We start from the raw sequence: 23,567 nt of genomic DNA on the forward strand, positions 1-23,567 counted from the left end.
CTATTTTTCGTATTTCGATTTTTCTAATCCTTTGGTAAATATCGGAATTTGTAAAAATGCGCGAAATTCATTTTGGATCAGAAAAACTGGATTGGTTTCCTGTCAGAATTGACATTTTTGGGGTTTCACCGAAAATGTGAGAAATTTGTGCGTCTGTTTTTTCTAACATATACATATTGTTGTAGCCGCTGCAAACCCTACATTATATCGGAGTCGAGGAATCTTAGTTTCTTTTCAGAGACCTTCTCCATTGAGTAAAGATGGTCACAGTTACTGTCTTTCTCCTCTGATTACAAGTCATAAAGTTAACGAGGCACCTGCGGTACGGCAACCTTAAAAATGACAAGAATCGTGCAGTTTTTCCAAATAAGGAATAGATTAGCTCCCTTATATGGAAGTGACCGCGTTTGGAAAAGCGACAGTTTTTGGCTAAATTTTCTTGATGTGCGCCGTCTAATAGTCTATTTTGTTGTTAAAAAACAATTGACTTAAACGGGCATTTGTCATGTAAGTTAAACAAGTTCGTGCTATCGATTCCAAATCGTAAAAATCCAAAATAAATGAGTGTATACTGAACCCAGATAGCAAATGTTTGCGTTGTTTTAGGCATATATTGTACATATATCACCTTATCACAAAATATTGCCGAGCTCCTCGCTTTTTAATTAGTAAATTCCAATGACGCCGCCATTTAATGCTCCCGCTCAATATGCCGGTAATAAAGAGCATCCATTTCCATCACCTAATTTAAGCGGATGACCAGTATATTTTTCAATCAGATATCGTCAATAACGAATCATGTTCATTCGTAGATTGTTATTTTGGAGTTTTCTTGCGAATTAGCCGTTGTATTTTCAATTATAAACAATAACAAAGGAGTGGTTGAATGGCATTCTTCAAAATGGAATGAGAAGGTGACGTTATATACATGGAAAATAAATTAAGGTAAAAGTAGTCTGTGAAGACAGAGCAGTTTCGGTTACGTTTCATGCATTTAACCTTCGTCGGAGCAGTAAAGATATCTGAAACATTATTAAGGGGCCGTAAACATATTCGTTTAAATCCGTTTACTTTTTGATACGTTTAGTCCTTCCGTCCATACTAACCCTCGCGATGGCTCCAGCGAATCCGTATACTTTTGAAAACGCCGTCGAAAGTAAATCAAAATGAATCCGTCTACTTTGGGGACGTTCGAATCCGTAAAACGAAAACAATGGCGTCATGACAATGGCGTGTTAGAGACCAGGCGCCGGCTGGAAAACAGAAAATGTCACAGGCCAGTCTCCTTGGCTTCGCAAATTACTTCCAGGGAGTGTATTTTGCTGAACATTAATTGTGTGTGACCGTTCGACTCTCAATTTGAACACGGGAAGGAATCGACAGATCGAGAATATAAATTCAATGAAATTTGAGTAATATGATATCACTACTCTCAAAAAGTTCTGTCATTTAGGTTTCCTGAAAGGGTAAAATAAGCAAAATATTATTGTCTTTTCTGGTGTAGTGTCCGCAATTCATTTTTACTCAACAGTTTTCACTTTTAAAACAAAAGAGGACTGGAACTCTAGCCACCGAAAAACAGAAGCTGAACTTTGATTGGCCAATTTTGGGGGATGGAATGTTCGGCTTAAGTCAACAGCTGTTGTTCTGGAGAGAAGTGAGACGCTCTGCACCTGCTAAAGAGCAGAGCGTAAACATAGATATATTTTTGTTTTTGCTGATTTAGACCACGTTATAGTCGTATGCGTCCTGCCTACGACATGTCTCATAGCCCTGAATTACACACTACGACTTTCATAGTCGAGCATCGTAGCTGAGTCGTAGGCTGATTTGCACTCTACGAGGTGTCGCATATCGTGCGACCTTAATCAGGCTTAAGGCTCCCTGCGGTTCTTCACAACACGAATTCTTCTGTTACGATTGTTTTTTGACACACGGAGAGATTTTCAAAAATAGCATATCCAGACAATTATTCAAAAATAAAAATAAACTTTCATAATATGTTTACGCTTTACTTACCATTTAGCAGGTGCAAAATATTTTCTCAAGCATGAGATTCATAAAGTCGCATAATGCTACTGATAGAACCTGGTTCACTGCAGCTGATATTTTATAAATGTTATATTGACTTGTATTAATGTCTTAAAGCTATCCCTTCGTGTAAATCTTGCATGCATGGTGATCATTGATCTCGCTAGACCATTCCTAGTCAATAACAATAAAAAATATTTATCTAGCACTGGGTCTCTTTGCAAGAGCTTAAGGGGGGAATCTTGGTCATGCTATTCACCAATACAATATCACTTCGACTAGACACAACAATGACATCAGGGTTAACAAAGCTTTTAAAATGCAAATCTCAAACGCCCTAATATAAATCAACACCGTGAAGTTAAGCAGACGCGGGAACGACACGTTGACTTGGTGAAGACAACACGACTTTCAATCATTTGAATCATTATTATACAGTCCCACAAAAGCACTTTAACACTCTACAGCAACGCTAAATAGAGGTACGTCAATGTTGTTTACAGGACAAAAGAACTTTCAAACTTTAAATTGGCTTTATTCGGCTGCGATGTTTGTATTGTTTTCTTGTTATTGTAAGTTATTTTGAATTTTAAGGGTGTAGATCTACGGGCCTGTTCGTCGAGTGTTACTGACAATCGCTTGTTGAATTTAGAGAAATTTTGACACCGACTTCCGTACAATGAACATAACTTGTTTTGTACATGCATTTTTACGGCGTCTTTTGAAATTACAAATAGTTGCATCATGACTTTCTTGAAGTTAACAACGTAAGTTTATACCAGTTTATAGTCAAATTACATATGGTATCGTATGCCCCGATCCGAGTCGTTCTGTAAGCAAGTGATTAATGATAGGTAAGTAAGCCGATGGGATTGGTGAGATTTTACCTGCAAAGTCATCCATATAATGCTGTTTATTCGGAAATCACCAGGATATACATTGTTGTTTCCTGCTAGTACCGCTTAAATTAATCTATCTTATCAAAACCAAACCTTCCCAGTATAAAGAAATGTTAAAAGATAAATCTTGGATGGAGGAGTCGATACAATTAACTAATATAATATTAAACCATTACTAATATATTAAACCATCACTAATACATTAAAATTCCTGATGTACTTGGTATTCTCTCGAAAAATTATATTAAAAGGGAATAACAGCGTAAAAGAAATGCAGGGTTCATTGAGTTTTCTGGGCCTTGAATTTTCCAGACTTCGCATAAGATCTAGACTAAAACACATATTCTGTGTATGGGATTTAGAGGGTCTTAACTGCCCTATTATATCGTGAAACAACCATGAAAAGGTTAAGTAAACCATTGAAATGAATTGGAAGAAGTATTCTAAAGCCCCGTGCTAACAGCATTTCTACTGTTTGTACACCATGTTGGGAGTTACTGCTAAGCTTGCCGGCTTTCCTTTCGTCTTGTGCACCTCGTCTTGTGTCCAGTCAAGCGAGATTTAGCCATCAGCAATGCTGGGCGATGTTTGCGCGGAATATTTGAAAACACCGGTATTAAAGCATTCAAGCGTATGATTTGATTTGCAGCTTGTAAATACGTCACCTGAAGGGAGACAACTTATTAGATTAAATACGACTTTTTTTAATTTATTGCGTTTAACGGAATTTTCCCGAGGGAATTTAGAGGAAAAGACTCTCAAGACACTTTAAAGACCGTTGATATAATAATCGACAAGCCTTGCCAGCAACATATTCGCTATTGTTTGCCAATTTTTTTAAATAATAATCTTAAAACAAATGATACTACATTTACCTAATGGACGTGTCATTATTTAGCGGGAAGGAGGGTTCTTATTTTTTTTTTAAATATGAGAAAAAAAGATACGGCCCTCACCTTAGACACACGAAAGAAAAGGACCCCCCCCCCCCCCCCCCCCAGCAATAGGTTTAAAAAAATACAAATAAAATTGTGAAAATGAAATTCATGGCAAAAAACGTTTGGTTATCAAATGAATTCATTTCAGATTCATGGGTTAGAGTGTGAATGGTATGTATTTTTGGCTGTTTTGAGCGATGTTATTATTTTATGCTGTATTCCTTTAGCAATTTTAAAAACGTTGTGTCTTTGTTTTGGGCCCATTTCGTGGGTTTGGTCGACTTCAATTTATCACAGATAAGACGCTGTGGCATTGTATTTAATAGAGTTATCGTATTGCAATTCGTAGCTTTTTTAAGTCACGTTCTTTAGAAATTTATTTGATGGAAAGTCGTTTCTTCCGTTTTCCCTAACAGCAATTCCATTACAGCAGTTCCTTGGGGCTCATTTCGGGGAATGCTCTGGATTGTTTCGTGTCCCGGGATCAGTTTGAGGTCTTCCTCGCCTTCTTATTTCGTCAGGTGCCCATGTCATGGCTACATTGAAAAGACATTTTCGATCTTGTCTAAAGCACATCTAGGAATCCTCATTCCAGCAAATGTTGAGTATTTGTTAAGTTTTGTACGCGCGCTCTGATTGGCTGTTGAGCGGGCTGGAATCCTACGATATTGCCCGTGGGCAGTTGTTTTTTTCGCAGCGGGCTTTGTTTACATAGCCGAGTGAGTTTGCAAAAACAAATTTGGCGACGACTAGCACTTTGAGTCGGAGTTTTATTAACCTGACAAGAAAAGTTTGACAAGAAAAAAACAGTATGACGAGCCGGCGAGCGCCACCCATAGCCAAGAAATACAAAGCTTATTTATAACGGACAAACAAACAAATGGGTGCAAATACACAAGGGGTGCAAATACCAAAAAAGAGTCAATGCAATATTTTCATCAAATCACCATAGCACAAGTAGCACAAAGAGTTTTCTTCTTAAGAAGTTTGTTCTGTACATACCGTGAAGTTTTCACACCAACAGTCCATTCATGCCGTGAAGACTGATATCTGAGCTTTTTTTCTTATTGTTTGGATCTGCAGCTGAAATCTATAACTTCCAAAAAATAAAAATAGGAAAAAATAGTCCAAAAAATTGTTGAATTATATCACTGTGATTGTCACAACAATGAAAACAACGCTTTAAATTGCTTTGCTTCGATTTCCATTCATTAGGGCCCAAGGATAATTCTTTCTTTTTACGTCTGGAGGGCTACTAAAAGCAACATCTTTTTACTGCAAGGTCTGTTTAGAATGTTATCGTCTTGTTGAATGTTTTCAACATTGTTCATAGAAAACATTTTTTAATGTTTTCACTCTTGCATGTTTTTAGTTGACCGTGCGAGAGTGTTTCTTGTTTTTCCGAAATCGATCGATAAACTAATCGATATTCGCGCGAAAGCGAAAGGTGATTTGTTTTCTCGTCATTTTAATTTTTAAAGGCCACACAATAATCTTTTATTAACATCGCTTGCTCGGGCTGTCGTACAGCCCTCGCGCTCTGTTAATAAGTAGTTAATACGTACCTAGATATACGTTACCTAGATATACGTTACCTAGTTATCCGTTACCTAGATACGTTACCTAGATATGCGTTACCTAGTTATCCGTTACCTGGATATACGTTACCTAGATATACGTTGCCTAGATATGCGTTACCTAGATATACGTTACCTAGATATACTACGTTACCTAGATATACGTTACCTAGTTATCCGTTACCTAGATACACGTTACCTAGATACACGTTACCTAGATATACGTTGCCTAGATACACGTTACCTAGATATACGTTGCCTGTTGCCTAGATACACGTTACCTAGATATACGTTGCCTAGATACACGTTACCTAGATATACGTTGCCTAGATACACGTTACCTAGATATACGTTCGTCACCAATATATTCGTCAAAATGAATGAGATTCGATATTCCCGAATATTCTTGTCAACCACAACTCGTATCTTCTGCTGCAGGGATCGGATCATCAAACTATTTGGCCATGCCATGCAGCTAGGGATGAACTTTATAAAAATGCAATATGTGTTTACATTGCTGTTTCTATGGTAACGGAACGTTGAACCCGTTAAAATCACTATTCGGGAAGTGCTGTTCGCTACAGGGAAATTTTTAACAAATAAGCTATAGGATATTGTACATCAGATCTTGGAGCACTTAGAGGGAGTTTAATTAAAATCTATAAGAGGAATTTTAAGATACTGGCGCATTTCTATTTTGAGTCACTCAGTTATTTACCTACTTTGAAATTCGCCCCTGATAAATCCATACGCGGGCAAGTATTTTTTACCATTGCTATTTAGTTCCTCGTATTTCTAATAACATGCCAAAATTGGAAGCAATCGGTTTTGTTGATCGTAAGTATTAGGGTCTATTCAATACTTTCAAAATGAAGAAAATGAACTTTTTTGCTTTTTTAGCCGCCATGTAAAATTTCGCCGATTAATTTTTTCGTCGTTTTCGTGTAACTAAATTAAGATATCGAGAAACATTCGGCTGAACTTTGAGCTCCATTGAAGGGTTGTAAGTAAGCGATAAGATTTTTTTTGAATATGGGTATTTTGAACGCAACACCGCAATCATTTTATTTTTTTAACGCAATACCGCCGTTTAAGAAGCAAAATCTCGCATCGTTTCGCAGTGTTTTGAAATACCGCATCGCCGCATGTTTTTGTTCTTGTACCGCAATATCGTACAAAAAAGGGCCAATACCACAAAACCCAGCGCCCCCCTTATTAGGTTGATCTACATTTTAAGGTAACAAAGATTTTCTTGTAATCCACCGATATAAATACTGAAAAGCTAAATGCAAGGGCACATGGCCTAGCGGAAATGTTGTCTTTTATTATGTTGGCTTTGTAAATTTGTTCTTAAAATCGCCGAGCCCGCAGAAATCAATAGCTACACTCTTTTTTTATATAAGAATGTCTAATTTTCAGCTGAGACTGGGCCGTTCTAATTTTTGGAGCATTTTAAGGCTGAATGTGTTCTTAACGATGTTCTTAAATGTTAGTGTATGGTATGTATGGTATTATCTGAGGGACTATGGTGTATGTATGGTATTATCTGAGGGACTATGCTAAATGTATAGTAATCATCTGATTATAGAAGTATCCCGCTTTGTCTTTGTTATTGACTTTCTTTGTTTTGATTCTCCAGAATTTCCATATCTGTAATAACATGACCATGTTGATTTTGCTTGCCGACACCACATGTACACTTGTCGTTTTGTAGAATTAGTAGCGAATTATTCATCGTTTACAAAATCGCACAGCTTTATGGTTTATTCTTCATGTTTTATTTATTGATTTAAACTGTGCCTTGCAGGTTACCGTAAATTCCACGTTATATAAAACGTTCGTATACAACAGGGTTAGACTTTGAAGTGACCCGTAAAAGAAGTCAAATAACAATCATAAAAAGTCTCATCCGAAATGTAGGACGCCCAGGAAGTAGAAATTATATATATTACAACCACTACTTTTTGTGACTTGTGATTAAAGTCATTCAACTTATTCAATCAAATTATTCAAATTATTCAACTTATTCAATCAAATTCAAAGTGCTGCTTCTCATAAAACGCTAAAGTAGAATCAACAATATTTGCTTTAATCGTTTGTTTTGATATGCATGTCTGATCGTTGTGAGGCGGGGGATATTTAAGGGGCGGCGCATTCGGCTGGTGCTCTTTTGTATGTAGGTCCAATCCGAGCCGGCCACACTGAGACATAGTAACACAAAAAATGCATGGTTCCTTGTACGATCGATTCAACGCAAATTTTGAGCCGATGGATTTTGATTATCTTCCTGATCAAGGGACTGATCAAGAAAGGTATTATTGGCGAAACGGATTATCACTCATCAGGTACTTGAGCTAAACAATTGCTATTTAAAAAAAACTTCCGTTATTTATTATAATAACCAGCGCATCATTTCTGACAAATCCCGTGAAATAGCTAAAGCATGTAAAAAAAGGTTGTAGGCTGATATTTTGGTTAAAGGTTGTTTTATTTTTCATAATCTTTTTAAATGAGGGAAATTATTACATAGAAATATTTTGGAAATCAACATCTATTATCAAGTACTTACAGGTTTTTCCAAAGAGAAGTCGATGCTTGGTAAACAGTCAAGATTATCCACTTCTAAACAAAATAACAAATGGTGCACAAAAAAGCTGTGATTAGTCGTGATATGGACATAAAAAAGTCATAATTCGGATTCCTTTGAATAAAGACTGATTAAAATCTATCAATTTCATTATTTAGTCATCAGCAATCAGAACATTGTATTGTTTTTTAGTTTTTATAATATACAATTTATATTTTTGGCGCCTTTGAACCAATGTCACGTAAATTTCTACTTAGATGATTTACCTCGATACAAACAGACAAATTGAAATTTATATCTCCTTAGCTAAGAATGAACATTTTATCTAGGGACGGAACATTTAATATTGGACGGGTCGATGACAAAACCGAACTCCCCCACGCCCGACCCCACCCCCTAAAAAACGAAGTTTAAGAGAGTGAGTAAAAAAAAACAAATGAGTAGCATAAAAAAAACACCGGAAATCATGTAAATACCCTTCAGATATGTAATGCTCTTTCCCTCATAGACATCTTTTTCTAGCAAAATATTGTGGCATGCTTTTTTTAATTTGTTAAAATTCCGGTCTGCCATGGTTATACCCTACTACAACCTTCCATCTTATTAGAGTAACTCTGACTACCCTATACCAAAGCCAAAACCTTGTTTCACATTCCTCAGAACTCTGCCGTGGCTTAGCAAATGAAGGCATTTCCGGTTCTGGTAAATAGAGGAACGCACTGGTTAAACGTGTCAACAATGAGGGCAGGCTACCACGAGATCTTATACCAGAAGGAGTACGTTATCCAGCCAGAGAACCATAGCTGGGAGTCGCACGGAGGACAAGGCCAACAATACGGTATGTACTTACTGTATGGAGTGGATATGTATCGTATTTGTATCAGGCTAACCTTGTGTTATGGTCAACTTAGGCAGGGTCACCTTGGGTCATGTTCACCTCGGGTCAGCGTAACCTTGTGTTATGGTCACCTTAGGCAGGGTCACCTTGGGTCATGTTCAGCTCGGGTCAGCGTAACCTTGTGTTATGGTCACCTTAGGCAGGGTCACCTTGGTCATGTTCACCTCGGGTCAGCGTAACCTTGCGTTATGGTCACCTTAGGCAGGGTCACCTTGGGTCATGTTCACCTCGGGTCAGCGTAACCTTGCGTTATGGTCACCTTAGGCAGGGTCACCTTGGGTCATGTTCACCTCGGGTCAGCGTAACCTTGTGTTTCATGATATACTTCTACACATACTGGATAACTAATTTGCATTTAAATATGTATTTATTGCTGTTGACACAGGCAACAACTGGGTTAGCACTCGGCCTAATTTTTCATCTTCCACTAAATTTGTACGGATTTATTAGGGTGGATTTTATTTTTTGCATATTGACAAACTTGATGGTTTGTTTAAACACGTTTAAACAATGCTAAAGCTGGCAAACCGTGATTGATCTTATTTACCCGCTTGTTTACCCTTTTATAATTAAAAACCATTTTGTTGATGGAAAGATTTCATTCTTATCATCGAACAATTTGTGATCGGTCATGTTCACCTCGGGTCAGCGTAACCTTGTGTTTCATGATATACTTCTATACATACTGGATAACTAATTTGCATTCAAATATGTATTTATTGCTGTTCACACAGGCAACAACTGGGTTAGCACTCGGCCTAATTTTTCATCTTCCACTAAATTTGTACGGATTTATTTGGGTGGATTTTATTTTTTGCATATTGACAAACTTGATGGTTTGTTTAAACACGAAAAACAATGCTAAAGCTGGCAAACCGTGATTGATCTTATTTACCCGCTTGTTTACCCTTTTATAATTAAAAACCATTTTGTTGATGGAAAGATTTCATTCTCATCATCGAACAATTTGTGATCGGGGGGGGGGGGGGGGGTTGGACCTCGATAAAAACAAAGGAATTTTTAAACCTAGAGATAGCAGAATCAGAAAAATCCTTTTACACACTCTAAGGGATGGCAGTTGGACGACAATTTATACCCTTTGAGATGTGACGATCACCCCAGTTTACATTTCTGGAGAACCCCCCCCCCCCCCCCCCCGGAAATATCCTCAATTGATTTAGACTGTCAGCAGGCTACCAGGGCATACAGAGTATGGCGTTTAACATTACGTCTTTATACTTTCGCTGTTAGGAGTTTATGTTAGAGCATATAGTTAGTATACTTAGAGGGGTCTCCCTCTACTAACTGTGGTGAGAGAATACAAATTATTCAAGCAAAGCAATCCAAAGCAATTTAGAAGGTTCGATTCCCTTTGCCTTTTCTTAAAGCCCACAGTACACGGCAGCAACCTTCAAAAGCTAAATGAAAAAAGAACCTTCGAATAACATTGTTCAGGACTCAAATTCAGTTTTCTTGTTCAAAATACTGCATCTTCTTGACCAACACCACATGCTTTACAATCAACATTATCTTCATGTTTACCATTTTCAACAGCGTTATTTTCTTAACATGCCTGTCAATATGGTACATCAAAGTTTACATCATCTATTGCATGTTGACATATTTCACGGTCCTTTAGGGAAAGTCTATGTAACAATATTGTTATGTTCAGTTAGTGATTTGTTATTAGTGATTTTGTTATGCAATGAGTCACTGCTCCCCCACGTGCCCCGGATATCACAGTATTGATATATGACACCGGGGTCAGTTTGTAAAATAGACTGAGCATAAATAAGACAAACGAATCGACCACGAATCCGCAATAAAGCCTATAGAAACTCTAAATAGCTTTTCGTTACAGTCTAAATCCCGTTTTTCCTCCCGCGTTTTTCTCCCTAACCCCGCCTTCCGGCCGCTGTTTATCCTAAATCACGTTCCCATTCATTTCCAGGCCTTAAAACAGGGGCGTTCCTGTTTTACCCTTTCACGGCCATGACATTATTCTTTTCATGATTTCAGTGTCACGCAAGGCGTCCACGTGCTACAGCTCCACGTCACGCAACATGGCCTCTTGTTTCAGCACCACCTCCACTGGTGGGCTAGCGAGTAGCATCTCTCCATTCGCTGACACTGAGGACCCATCAATTATCAAGGCAAGGAACCAATCAAAGCTCGTCGCCTGCTACCCAGAGCCTCATCGAGTGCATCTCAATTCTTATCCAAGGCAACGCATAATTGAACACAACTACATTAACGAGCACCATGCAAACTCGTACCATTCACAGCACATGTCCGATGATAGACAAGTGTTAAACAGGGAGCATTCAGACGAGGGAAAACGCCTTATCTACGTCCCGTTTAACCAGAAATTCAAGACAGAGGAACAAGTTCCCCACGAGAGAACGTATATACAGAACATCAAGGGAAATCAACGCACCGAAAGAGCTCTGTATCAACAGGACTTAAGAGACCCCCAACCTCAGTACAATCCGCCTTTTAGACCACAGTCCGAGAAATCTGCTTACCAGCAGATCTATATAGAGTCTGCTCAGACCGTTAGGGCGCCGTTTGAACAAACTGTAAGAGACTTTTCCCAGCATGACAGGACGAAACATGCGTCCGCGATACTAGAAAATCAGCATGTTGATATACATGCATACAAACGGATCGTCGGAGCAACTCAGTACGGAGGTTTTCAGTACGAGAAGAACCCGAGAGAAACTTCACATGCTAATATAGCTTTGTATAGGCAGAGCTTTAAGGAATCTCAGCAAGAAGTATTCCCGTCGAAGCAAAATTTTAGAGAAGGCGATATTGCTCTTACTGAACAGTTCTCGAAACAGTCTCAGTTTGCTAACATGTCGTCTTACAAACAAACCTATTATAGAGAATCTCCTCACGATATGGTTTCTTACAAACAACCAAAGGAATCAACACAAGTTGTCAAGGTGATGTATGGCAAACAGAATTTTAGAGAAACTCCATCCCCTGATCTAAACCCGCACGTGGCAATGCACTACAAACGAAAATTTGGAGAAACCTCACACACTGAAATACCCCCTCCCAAGCGACCCTTGAGAGAGTCACAACAAGTAGACACGGAGACACATAGTCACTCACTGAAAGAGTGTCCACTCCCCTACAAGCGAACCTCGAGAAGAACACAAAAAGCTGACATGGATATAGATGGGCATGTCCAGAGAGAGTCTCTTGTCCAGTTCCAGCAGCAACTGAGAGAAACTTTAGGGCCAGATCCGTGCAAACTGCATTACAGAGAAACTCAACATGATGACATAGCTTCGAATGAACAGCTTTTAAGAGAATCGCCTCAATGTGAAAGCGTGGCGCGTAAGCACATGCCGAGACGGTCTCCACCAGCGTACAAACCGCAATTGAAAGAATCACCAAAGGTGAACAGAATTCGAGATGCACATCTACTTCGCCCTCCGCCACCGCTGGTTAGAGTAGCCGAAGATGTTCCAAGAAATACCGACACCTCTCCGACTCTGTCCCGACGGCAAGGATTTGTAAGCCACGAGGTTTCTTCAAGAAAAACCGACGTATCTCCGATCCCTCCTTCTGAATGTACTTTTTTGGAAGGTTTTGAGGAAAAACGAATTGATCATTATCGCCACCACGCTAGCTCAGTTTCTTGTGCCGAAAGAGTCAGTCCTACCAAAGAAGAAATGTGCGATCTTTCTGACGTACACAGTCAGGGGAGACGAAGATCGATCCATTATATCTTAGACTTGACAAAAACCTCTGTGAAGGAAAAGAGAAAATCGTTATGCAAAGAAACAGCGGAAAACCCACACTTTAAAAAGGACGGATTTACTGGAAATGTTATGTCACATACATCGAAAAGCGAAAGCGCGACCAGCATGACCGCAAATCATTCCCAGTCACCTAACATCACGGAATCAGCAATTACTTCAAACTGCGTCTCAACAAACGTGCTCCGCAATTCGTCGAGATCAGACTCCACCCAGGTTACAAACAATGGGAGAGTGTCAACCTCACGAAACACTGCACTACCACAGCCACCTCCACTACGCCAACTTGATGACAGAGAAAACCCTAGTACAAACGCGGATGAAAGGTCGCCGCAAACATGCCTAAAGAGGTCTCATAGTTACTCTGAAGTGCATGAGGTCACTAAGAACGTGAGCGTTCACAGGACAAACAGTGAAGGCTCGCCCGCACAAACGCCAAAAAGACAACCCGAAGCTGTACGTAGGGGCAAAGATGGTAGCGTCGAAAAAGGACATGCTGCGTCATGCGGGGGCTACGCGTACGACCATGGCACTTTGCCAATTATTATTGCAGTTCATTCTATGGCGATGGATGAAACGGGATCTAATGTGAATAGCAAGAAAATCTGGGAAACGGTTCTGAAGACCGCAACGTCGACTTTAAGCTGTTCAAAATCCAAGGTAATTAATCCTATAATGTTAAACGCTAGAGAAGATAGGACCTTTAATATGTAGTACTTTAACGTGGCATGCTAAAGGTGATTGCGGTGGAGTGAAGCGGGAAGTTTGAAGGTAAAGGGAAAGTAATTGAATATGAAAAATATAATTGTATTTAAGTATAAGCTGTAATAAAATTTCAAAATAAAAGGTATATCAGGAAAGATAGAGGTAAAGGTACAGATGATAAAGACTAAAAGGCAAAGGTGAAGGTAAAGGTAAAAGTGAAAGTGAAGGTAAAGGTGAAGGTAAAAAGGTGAAAGTAAAGGTAAAGGTGAAGGTAAAAAAGGTTAGAGTGAATGTAAAGTTAAAAGTGAAAGTGAAGGTAAAGGTGTAAGTGAAAGTAAAGGTGAAGGTAAAGGTGGAGTTAAAGGTGAAGAAAAAGGTAAAGATAAAGGTGAAGGTGAAGGTGAAGGTGAAGGTAAAAATAAAGGTGAAGGTGCAGGTAGAGATAAAGGTAAAGATAAAGGTAAAGATAAAGGTAAAGAAAAAGGTGAAGGTAAAGGTGTAAGTGAAAGTAAAGGTGAAGTTGAAGGTAAAGGTGAAAGTGAAGGTAAAAAGGTGAAGGTAAAAAGGTGAAGGTAAAGGTAAAGATAAAGGTGGAGGTAAAGGTGAAGGTAAAGGTGGAGGTAAAGGTTAAGCTGAAAGTGAAGGTAAAGGTGTAGGTAAACGTAAAAAAGATGAAGGTGAAGGTATAGTTATAAAAGGTGAAGGTAAATGTAAAGGTGAAGTTAAAAAAAGTGAAGATAAAAGTGAAGATGATAGTGAAGGTGTAGGTAAAGATAAAGGATAATTTTCACGTGTCCCTTATATAAAATTTGAAAAGAACTATTTCGAGTATTTAAAATACGACACTCGGCTAAGGAGTTACCGGATGGTGCGTTTAATTCCCCTAATAAGGACACTGGCGCGTACCCGGGATAGGCTGCGCGCACACCCTTCGCACCCCCCTGTGTGCTTGATTAGCCTTCCCGGTAAGGTTGAGTTAAAGTGATTTGGGTTATTTAGGTAAATAGAGGTTAGGTTTTTAGAAGGTCAAGTTGAAGGTAAAGATGGTCTGAAGATAAAGATTAAGTTGAAGGTGAAATAGATTGAAAGTATTTTCTTGCATTACAGTCATCTTCTCAAGAACAAGGAACACCTTCAATCTCGTCATCACCAACAAGCGTCGACAAATTGGTGACAGAAAGAACAACACGTTCATCACAGAATGCAAAAGAAAACGAATCCACAAATGCGACTAGGGAACGTGTGCATAAGAAAAAACACCAGCCATCTCAAAAGTGTATTGCTGTCGCTACTACGATCCAAAAAACGGAGGCACAAGAAAGAGTAAATGAAATCGAAAATAAAATTATCAACACACGGAGAAAAATAGAAAGAGAAAAAATAGCTTGGAAAAAGAAATTGCTTCGACGTTTGGAGAACGTACTCAATAAAAAGCTTATCCGGGCAGAGAGAGAAACTAAAACAAAAGCAACGATTGACTTAGGATCTGTGAACTCTGGGGTTCAGAGTAAAACAGAGAGTAAAACACAAAGCAGTTATTATCCCCAAGCGAAACGTAAAAATAGAAAAAGATCGACAGAGAAACGGGAAACTCTCGAGATCTCAACACAAACAACTGCTAGTGAAATTGACAAAGAGGTGAAAAGTAAAGAAGTTACGAAAAGCAAAGAGAGCAGCATTGATGTGTCTGAAACAGAGCAAGCACACAATTCAACTAAAGCCCGTAAAGATGAACATGGTGTAACACTTACTCCAGACGACGTTGAAGAAGTGGAGACTGTTGTTGTTGTTGATAGGGGAACACAGTGGGAGTTCTGTAACAACAATGGGCCAAATACAATGTGTACAAAATTCACATAGAAGAGCCGATTTATGAAACACCAATGGCCCAAAGACAATGTTTACATTCACAAAGAAGGACAGAGTAAAATACATGCATCTAGCCACCAAACTGCTATTTCTACATAACATTTCAACGCTAAAGTAAAACATGCTAACCATAAATATAAGAGTAAGTAGGAAAAAGATACAATAACTAATAATTTTGATACTTAAATCTCATAGAAACATCATTTCATCATAACTAAACTTGACATACAGATGTCATAAAGTCGTCAAGGGGGTGGTGCAACGATCTATCATGCCAAGTTTGGTTGTCTAATGATATTTCTGTGAAGAGGTATGAGAATTTCTGGCGACGTCATCGATGATGTCATATTGAAGTATCATATGGTTGCACAGAAATATGATTATTTATGTTCTGCGTGATGTCATTGATGATTTTATGTCCAGTAACAATATCGTTGCTACCTCTTGACACCTACATGACATCTACCAAGTTTTCATGATGTGATACTTAAGTTGTCTTTTCTTTATGACGTCATCGCCAGTAACCGTATCGTTGCGTTCCTCTTGATGCCTATCTGTGAAGCTGGCTTGTCTAATGTTTTTTTTTCATTATTAGGTATGACATTTATGTCCGACATGTTTTTACATTTATGGTTGATACACGCAGTAGCTTTTCTTGTAGATGGCGTTATATTGATATGATTCAAAAGAACTTTTTGTACAAAACGTATTTAAAAATATTAGTGTTTATCTATTTAAAACAAAGTGTTTTTAATACATCCTTACATTTACTCGCGTTATTTCTCGCCCGTCGTCCGCCTGATTGTATATGTATGCATCTCTATTGCGTGTGGTCGTGCGTCCACGCGTGCGCATGTCTTTATGTCTGTGCGTGGTGAACGGCAATATAGAAAGTAATGAGCAATACTTCTATCAAAATCTAAAATGGTCGGCTATCCTTTGGGTAAGGGACTTGATAATATAAGGGACTTGATAATATAAGGGACTTGATAATATAACCGCGTGCAGAACATAAAACAAAGGAAATCTTGGTAAATTACTTAACAAAGCTGGCGTTTTTGCATGGGGTTTTAAGTCAATCCTTGTATTTATTCTGGGAACGGACCCTATTTTGTTCTACAACACTAGGGTGTTCACTGTTCACTGTAGAGTGTTCACTGGGGAGTGAACATACAAAAAATGGGGCCTGCCGAAATGCAGAAAGCCTATGGTAGGATGCCAACTAGCAGTTCAAAAAGACATCTTACTTACTAAGTTACTGTTTAAAGACAATCCCTATCTTTAGATATACAGGAAGGTGCAATATTAACCCTTTTTCTCAAATTTGGAAAGAAATATCCCCTTCAAATCTTAATTATAGGTGTTGTGATTGTTTTTTCGTGGATGGTAAGAGTTGTGACGTCACAGAAAATCTGGCTTTTTTCAAGAACAGAATTAAAAAAGTATTTCCACACCCCCCTCTTTACACACACGACTCTTCCCCCCACATGAAACACACACAAGCTCCTCCCCCTCCCATAAACAAACACAGGCTCCTCCCCCCCACACTCAAACATACACAGGCTCCTCCCCCCCCCACAAACACGCACAGGCTCCCCCCCCGGCTCCTCCGCCCCTCCCACAAACACACACAGGCTCTCCCGCCCTCCCACAAACACACACAGGCTCTCCCGCCCTCCCACAAACATACACAGGCTCCTCCCCCCCCAACAAACATACACAGGCTCCTCCCCCTCCCACAAACACACACAGGCTCCTCCCCTCCCACAAATACACACAGGCTCCTCCCCCACACAAACATACACAGGCTCCTCCCCCCTCCCACAAACACATACAGGCTCCTCCCCCACACAAACATACACAGGCTCCTCCCCCACACAAACATACACAGGCTCCTCCCCCCTCCCACAAACACATACAGGCTCCTCCCTCAACGTGAAACACACAAGCTTCTCCCCCTCCCACAAATACACACAGGTTCCTTCCCCCCTCCCACAAACACACACAGGCTCCTCCCCCTCCCACAAACACACACAGGCTCCTCCCCTCCCACAAATACACACAGGCTCCTCCCCCACACAAACATACACAGGCTCCTCCCCCCTCCCACAAACACATACAGGCTCCTCCCTCAACGTGAAACACACAAGCTTCTCCCCCTCCCACAAATACACACAGGTTCCTTCCCCCCTCCCACAAACACACACAGGCTCCTCCCCCCCTACCACAAACACACACAGGCTCCTCCCCCCTACCACAAACACACACAGGCTCCTCCCCCTCCCACAAACACACACAGGCTCCTCCCCTCCCACAAATACACACAGGCTCCTCCCCCACACAAACATACACAGGCTCCTCCCCCCCTCCCACAAACATACACAGGCTCCTCCCCTCCCACAAACACACACAGGCTCCTCCCCTCCCACAAACACACACAGGCTCCTCCCCCACACAAACATACACAGGCTCCTCCCCCACACAAACATACACAGGCTCCTCCCCCTCCCACAAACACATACAGTCTCCTCCCTCAACGTGAAACACACAAGCTTCTCCCCCCTCCCACAAATACACACAGGCCCCTTCCCCCCTCCCACAAACACACACAGGCTCCTCCCCCCCTACCACAAGCACACACAGGCTCCTCCCCCCTCCCACAAACATACACAGGCTCCTCCCCCCCACAAACACATACAGACTCCATCCCCCCAAAAACACACACAGGCTCCTCCCCACCCACACAAACATACACAGACTCCTCCCCCCACAAACATACACAGGCTCCATCCCCCCAAAAACACACACAGACTCCTCCCCCCACAAACATACTCAAGCTCCTCCTCCCCCCCACACACAAACATACACAGGCTTCTCCCCCCCACACACAAACATACACAGACTCCTCCCCCCCAAAATACATGCACAGGGTTCGCCCCTCCACGTATACACACAGGCTCCTCTCCTACCCCTCCCCAAGCAAACACAGGCTCCTCTCCCACCCCTCCCTACACACACACTTTCAGTGGTAGTTCGTGCGTCTTCTCGTGGTACTCAAGTGCTACGGACGTGATCAGACAAGTTGGCCTTTTCAGTCAAGCCCCGAGGGAACAGATCCCAGACAGGTGATAATGCGATCTTCTGGAAATAGTGATCAAAATGATTCACGATACACTCACGTAGCGTGAATACTGTACATTTTTCAATCACAACTGTCACATAGTTCTTTTCCTAGGCTTGATGCTCAGAGAGTCAAGGAAAAGATAAAGTGCAAACTTAAAAGAAAAGAGCATACATCTTTTTCCAAGTTTTGTAAATCGTTTTCAAGATATCAAGCGCCTGCTAAGAGCTCTTCACTCTTCACATTGTAAGCACCATCCTACCTTTTAAGCGATGAAAAGAGCCTTATCCTTTTGTGATCATTATACTAATCATTTAGTGAAACTTTCGCTCTTCATTCTAGAGTGCTCATCAAAAAATGAAAAAAAGGGTTTCAGCTCAACACTTTAATAAGCTTCTCTTTTTTGTGTCACCTATGGGTGAGTAGAGTATCAAAGTCAAGACTTTACACATGCTTTATAACACTTTTACAGAGAAGCATTCTTTTAAAGTTTTCAAGCCATTGTTTTATATACAAGCCAACAGATGGGCCAGCGTCAGCATTGGTGAGGCTTGCATTCAATTCTCCTGCTTTCACAAAGATCTCCCTCAACCAATCAAATCTCGTTGACTTAAATCTCTTTTGTGTGTGGACGTGTTCAGACCATACCAAGTGTAGACAAAATCTCTCTAGAGTTCAAGGTTATTATCAATACACAGGGCGTTGTTTACTCATCGTAAGCCGCGAAAGAGCTATTTTTCCCCTTTATCTCCGCAGTGAAAAGGTAAAGCAGCCTTTTTGTCATCAATGAGGGAAATGGAGGACATTTAAGGTTGTCAATTGGATCAGTGGATTTCAAAACCTTTCAAGTGTTTTTTTTATAAAATTCAGATTTTTGTCGATTTTGTGCATAATCCGGCTCCCATTCCCTTTTCCAAAATTACGATCCCGGCCTTATCACACTAAGAATTACGTTTTTGCTCACATAAAGTCATTCATTTTTCGATCAGTGTAAGACCCGGGCCCTTTTTGGAGACATGAAGGTTAGGGTCGATCCTCAAATGTTTGTAAATTGAAAACTAATTGAAATTATCTATTCATTCATAGGGTTTTTCCTTGTCAACATGAGGAAATAAATCAACCACAAGGTCAGGGCGCCCTGTGCACTGCCTAGCCACGCCCCTCGTATTGATGGAAAACGTTTTATCGTGTTAACCTTCCTATCTTTATGCCATACAAGACTCGATCGCAATCGCACGCAATCGCAGCAAGCTTATTTATTGACCGTTCTCATGAATCCATCGAAAAATGGTTTCTATATGATATACGATCGTGTGCGATCAGATGGAAACTAGCCTTAAGCCAGGTAAGCCCCCTCCCTCCCCCGGTAATGTGTAGTTCCAGAAAATATCCATACCCCCCCCCCCACCCATTGAGGGGATTGGATATTCCAGGGGGGTGGGGGTTCAAACGCCCAGGAATTTCCAGAGGGGAGGGGAGGTAAAATGCCCTTTTTTCTTAACAGTTACTGTATTTATTTTTTTCCAGGGGGTTGGAAATTCCAGAGGGGTGGGGGTTCGTACCTCCGACCCCCTGAATAGGGGGGGGGGGGGGGATGGATATTTACTGGAACTACACATTGAGCTATTGTTATCTTTTCTATATTACAGCACATTGTCAACGAGCTTTTTAGATACCAAACCGATGCTCTGAAAAAAAGTTTTAAACATATGTACCCCGCTAGCAGAGCTTTCTTCATGTTTGTTTCTATCAGCTTACTTATCCGTGTCGCGTCTCTGATCTTTCGCGTTCTCGTTTGTTTGTGTCCGCAGGAGAAACCTCTGCCGACAGCCGCTATAGAATTCAGACACGGATAAGTACGCTGATAGAAACAAATAGGAAGAAAGCTCTGCTAGCAGGGTAAACACTTTTGACGGATAATGTGCAGTGCTTGGCTATTATCTTCATAAATGAAGAATATGAAATGAATAATATATAAAGCATTACACAAATTGTAATTTAATATTAATACATTTTCTAACAGTGGCATCTTAAAGGCTCCAAAATAACCTCTTTACTATCAAATTTTGTGTGGGAATTTAAAAATGTGTATCTGAGGCTGCTATTCACCATAAACCAAGAGAACAGAACGCACCAGTCGGAGAGAGAAATGTGGGGGGGGGGGGGGGGGGGGGGATGGAGGAGAGGGAGGCTAAAGACTATTAATCCATACTATTGTTAGACCCGTGCCCTTCCCCCACAGTATACAATTATATCTTTCCGGCGCGTAGCGTTTGTTGCGGTTTTAATGATTTCATCGTGTTATCCCATATATATCACTATCAGCGACCTATTCATTCACAATTCTTCCGGAAAAGTGTCGAGAAGTGTTGTCTCAAGTTTTAAGATAGTTTTCTCTTTCTCGTAGTGTGAAAGAAAGCAAAAGTGGCCGAACGTGACTTGCATAACATTTCCTCTTCTCTCTGCATAATTTACATCGATAAGTGGTCAATCGTCAATCAACACGCCAGCATTTGAAATTATTCACACTAGCATCAACCTCATCCTTATTTCCTCAAATTGAATAGCATAGCAATTAATATACAGATGAAAATTGCCGGAAACACAAGTAATTATAGTGTATTTTCCCTTTCAGAGATATATTATGATTCGGTTCTATTCGAGACACTTTAAGCGCTACTCCGCCTATGATAGCGTGTTGCCTGTCAATCGCCTTTTGACAGATCACGTACACACGCTCGGGTGCAAAACTGACTTGAATGAATTTTCGGTCTTGCTGTGTTTATGTTGTTGGATTTAATTCTGAACGCTCTTCACAACGTTGTAGTCGTACGAAAATTGGCCTATTCTTTTCGGGATAGGAGTTGGACAAAATCTGCGTTTTGGGTTGCCTTTTCTCTTTCTATCGTTTTAAACTTTCGTTGACATGGCCCTCAAAAGATAGAAGAGCATCACATTTTTGGGAACCAGGTCTCGGGATTTGACGGCTGCTGTTTCGTGCAATAATTCTCGTGCTCAAATGCATGATAACTCTGAAATTCAAGAGAGTGAATTGGAATTCGAGCCAGCGATTACACCAGGATGCCCAGCGTTCTCCGCTCAACAACTTGTAACTGATTCGGTCCGTTGCACCGAACGGGTCAAAATGGGTGACAAAAATGATGAAGACACGGGAATTCAACCAGAGAGAGGTACGTAAGCTAGTTCACAACCATACAGTGCTTGGGTAGGTGTTAATTTGCATGTAAAATACATTAATTACACACAGCTACATTGAAGTTTAGTCTACGATAACAACGGACTGGTGGTATGCTATATAATAATTGGACTTGCTATTTTATTTCATTTTTCACCATATCCTGCTGGGTAAACAAAAGACTTAAGTTTTGCCCTCTATTACTGATTCATTTACATTTTATAACATTGGTAAAAAGTCGTAGTTAACCTAACGTGAATATGCGAGATAGGGGTTATTGAAAATTTGTGTATTCTTGTGTATAGTTGCTAGACAATCAAACTTTATTAGGTGAGTTTACAGATACGTCTTTGTCTTGATTAAACTCGCTGGGAAGTGATGTCAAATAAACTCTATGCTTTATTATTAGAAACCAGGCACCAGGCATAAACTGAATTCCTTAAACTTTTGCACTGTATTTTCGTTTTGTGCATAGGAAACTACCTATTTTTTTAAAACAATTTGACAGCGTACAAATTCTCTTTTTCTTTTGTTCTGGAATTGCATCTATCGAACCACAAAAAAGCGGAAACTGTACCTCGACCGGTTTCTCCTCCTTAGGGATGGCTGGTACAAAGCGCAATGGTCTGAAAGCTGTATTTTAATGACTAGAGCATTCTAAAATAAGCTTATCATTTCCGCACTCCTTAGTCAGAACAATGGACCATCTTCTGAACCCTAGCAAATAGTGATGACTAATATGGTTCTTCTGGTATCCGCTTTTATCGATGTACTCATTGTGAAATCTCCATAAATGAACCAAATTTCTGACAAGGAACAATGAGGTTTTTCAATCTTCGATGAATGCTCTTTTCAACTGGTCCCAAGCTTTCTGTTCAAGTCGTTAGAATTGTATGAAGAAGTAGCTTATATCCTAATACCTTTTGCGGCAATTTTAATTGGCTCATTATAATCGTATATTTATTCGAAATAGGTATTTCCTTTTATTGATAAAGAAAAAAATTAAAATTTGATTTTAATATGACTACAAAGTAAAAATCATTTTTTTTTTGCGTGGGAGTTTGTGATGTTTTAACTAAGGGAAAGTTCATCTTGTATCCCGAGGTGGGGGCGTGAGGATTTTGATAAAAGTGATAAAATAAGTTGCCCCCCTTACGCTTCCTCCATATTTTCGGTGCCCCCCCCTCCCAGAAAACCGAAGAAAGAAGGAGCAAAGTGAATGCCGACTATGTGAAGGGAACGCAAGCAAGAGATTAGCCGCAAGCTGGGCAGAAAGTGGGGGGAAGGAATTGCCTGAAAACATTAATTCGGAAAAGTGAAGGCAATCAATTTCTAAAAGATTGTCAACCTGATAAAGGTTGATGCTATAGATGACGCAGAAGTGCGCGATAGACGACCACATTAATTTTGAATTGAATGGAACTCCTTTAGATCTAGTTGGTTTTAATTTCAAACAAGTATGTGCAATGTGAAATTCGCGTTCTCCTTATCACGGTCATCCACTTCTCGACGTTTCAAATTAATGGCAATTTCAGCATTTGAAAGAAGTACACTCGAACAAGAGGCACTGGATTTAGTTTTATCAGTACCCCCGCCTCTTTTACGCGAATTTTTGCGAAGGCTCCGAGGCAATAACTCCTTCTATATTCTCTGCCCATATTCCTTACAACCTTAAGATCATTGTTTTATTAATACTAAATGATAACTTACGACATCAAAAGAAATATTGCCTTAGGTAATTTAAAAAGAGGGTATTGTTATTGTGCCAGTTTTCTGCACAAATTTAGCAGAATAAGTATAACAAAAGTTCATGCCGTCTGTTGTTCGTCCTTTGCAAATATTTTAGCGAGAAGAATCATTAAGCGAAGCTTCAAACTGAGGGGCCATGTCAGTTTTGATGGTTCTGAAAGTACCTTACTGTTGAATCCGTTGTATCGCGACGCCGAATTTTCAAAACATGTTTGTTTTTGTCT

At 40.1% G+C, this 23,567-nt stretch overlaps 2 protein-coding genes and 1 long non-coding RNA gene across 8 annotated transcripts in view; all 3 read left to right on the forward strand.

The window, feature by feature from the left end:
* Nucleotides 1–16,047, forward strand: part of LOC5506813 — a 29,409-nt gene extending 13,362 nt beyond the window's left edge. For 2 of the 4 annotated variants that reach the window (XM_048732079.1, XM_048732082.1), the window contains exons 2-4: nucleotides 8,693–8,870; nucleotides 10,950–13,363; nucleotides 14,516–16,047. In XM_048732079.1, coding sequence (XP_048588036.1) covers nucleotides 8,714–8,870; nucleotides 10,950–13,363; nucleotides 14,516–15,268 — 3,324 coding nt within the window. In that variant the 5' untranslated portion in view covers nucleotides 8,693–8,713 and the 3' untranslated portion in view covers nucleotides 15,269–16,047. Of the gene's footprint in view, nucleotides 1–2,342; nucleotides 2,514–7,368; nucleotides 7,791–8,692; nucleotides 8,871–10,949; nucleotides 13,364–14,515 lie in introns of those variants that run through there. The other 2 variants (XM_048732081.1, XM_048732080.1) reach the window with 2 other exon arrangements.
* A 3,442-nt stretch (nucleotides 16,048–19,489) lies between these two features.
* LOC125572340 lies at nucleotides 19,490–20,426 on the forward strand. The gene is made up of 2 exons (XR_007313780.1): nucleotides 19,490–19,743; nucleotides 20,210–20,426. It is a non-coding gene; the product is annotated as an uncharacterized LOC125572340 (long non-coding RNA).
* Nucleotides 20,427–21,135: 709 nt separating this feature from the next.
* The window catches only part of LOC5506439, a 32,989-nt gene continuing 30,557 nt past the window's right edge, over nucleotides 21,136–23,567 (forward strand). For 2 of the 3 annotated variants that reach the window (XM_048733028.1, XM_048733029.1), the window contains exon 1: nucleotides 21,139–21,589. Coding sequence is in view for 1 of the 3 variants with exons in the window: in XM_032374819.2 (XP_032230710.2) it covers nucleotides 21,418–21,589 (172 nt within the window). In the remaining 2 variants the exon portion in view is untranslated. Of the gene's footprint in view, nucleotides 21,590–23,567 lie in introns of all 3 variants that reach the window. The other variant, XM_032374819.2, reaches the window with a different exon arrangement.

Source organism: Nematostella vectensis, chromosome 9 (genome assembly GCF_932526225.1).
Source record: "Nematostella vectensis chromosome 9, jaNemVect1.1, whole genome shotgun sequence".
In the NCBI taxonomy this organism is placed as follows: domain Eukaryota; kingdom Metazoa; phylum Cnidaria; class Anthozoa; order Actiniaria; family Edwardsiidae; genus Nematostella; species Nematostella vectensis.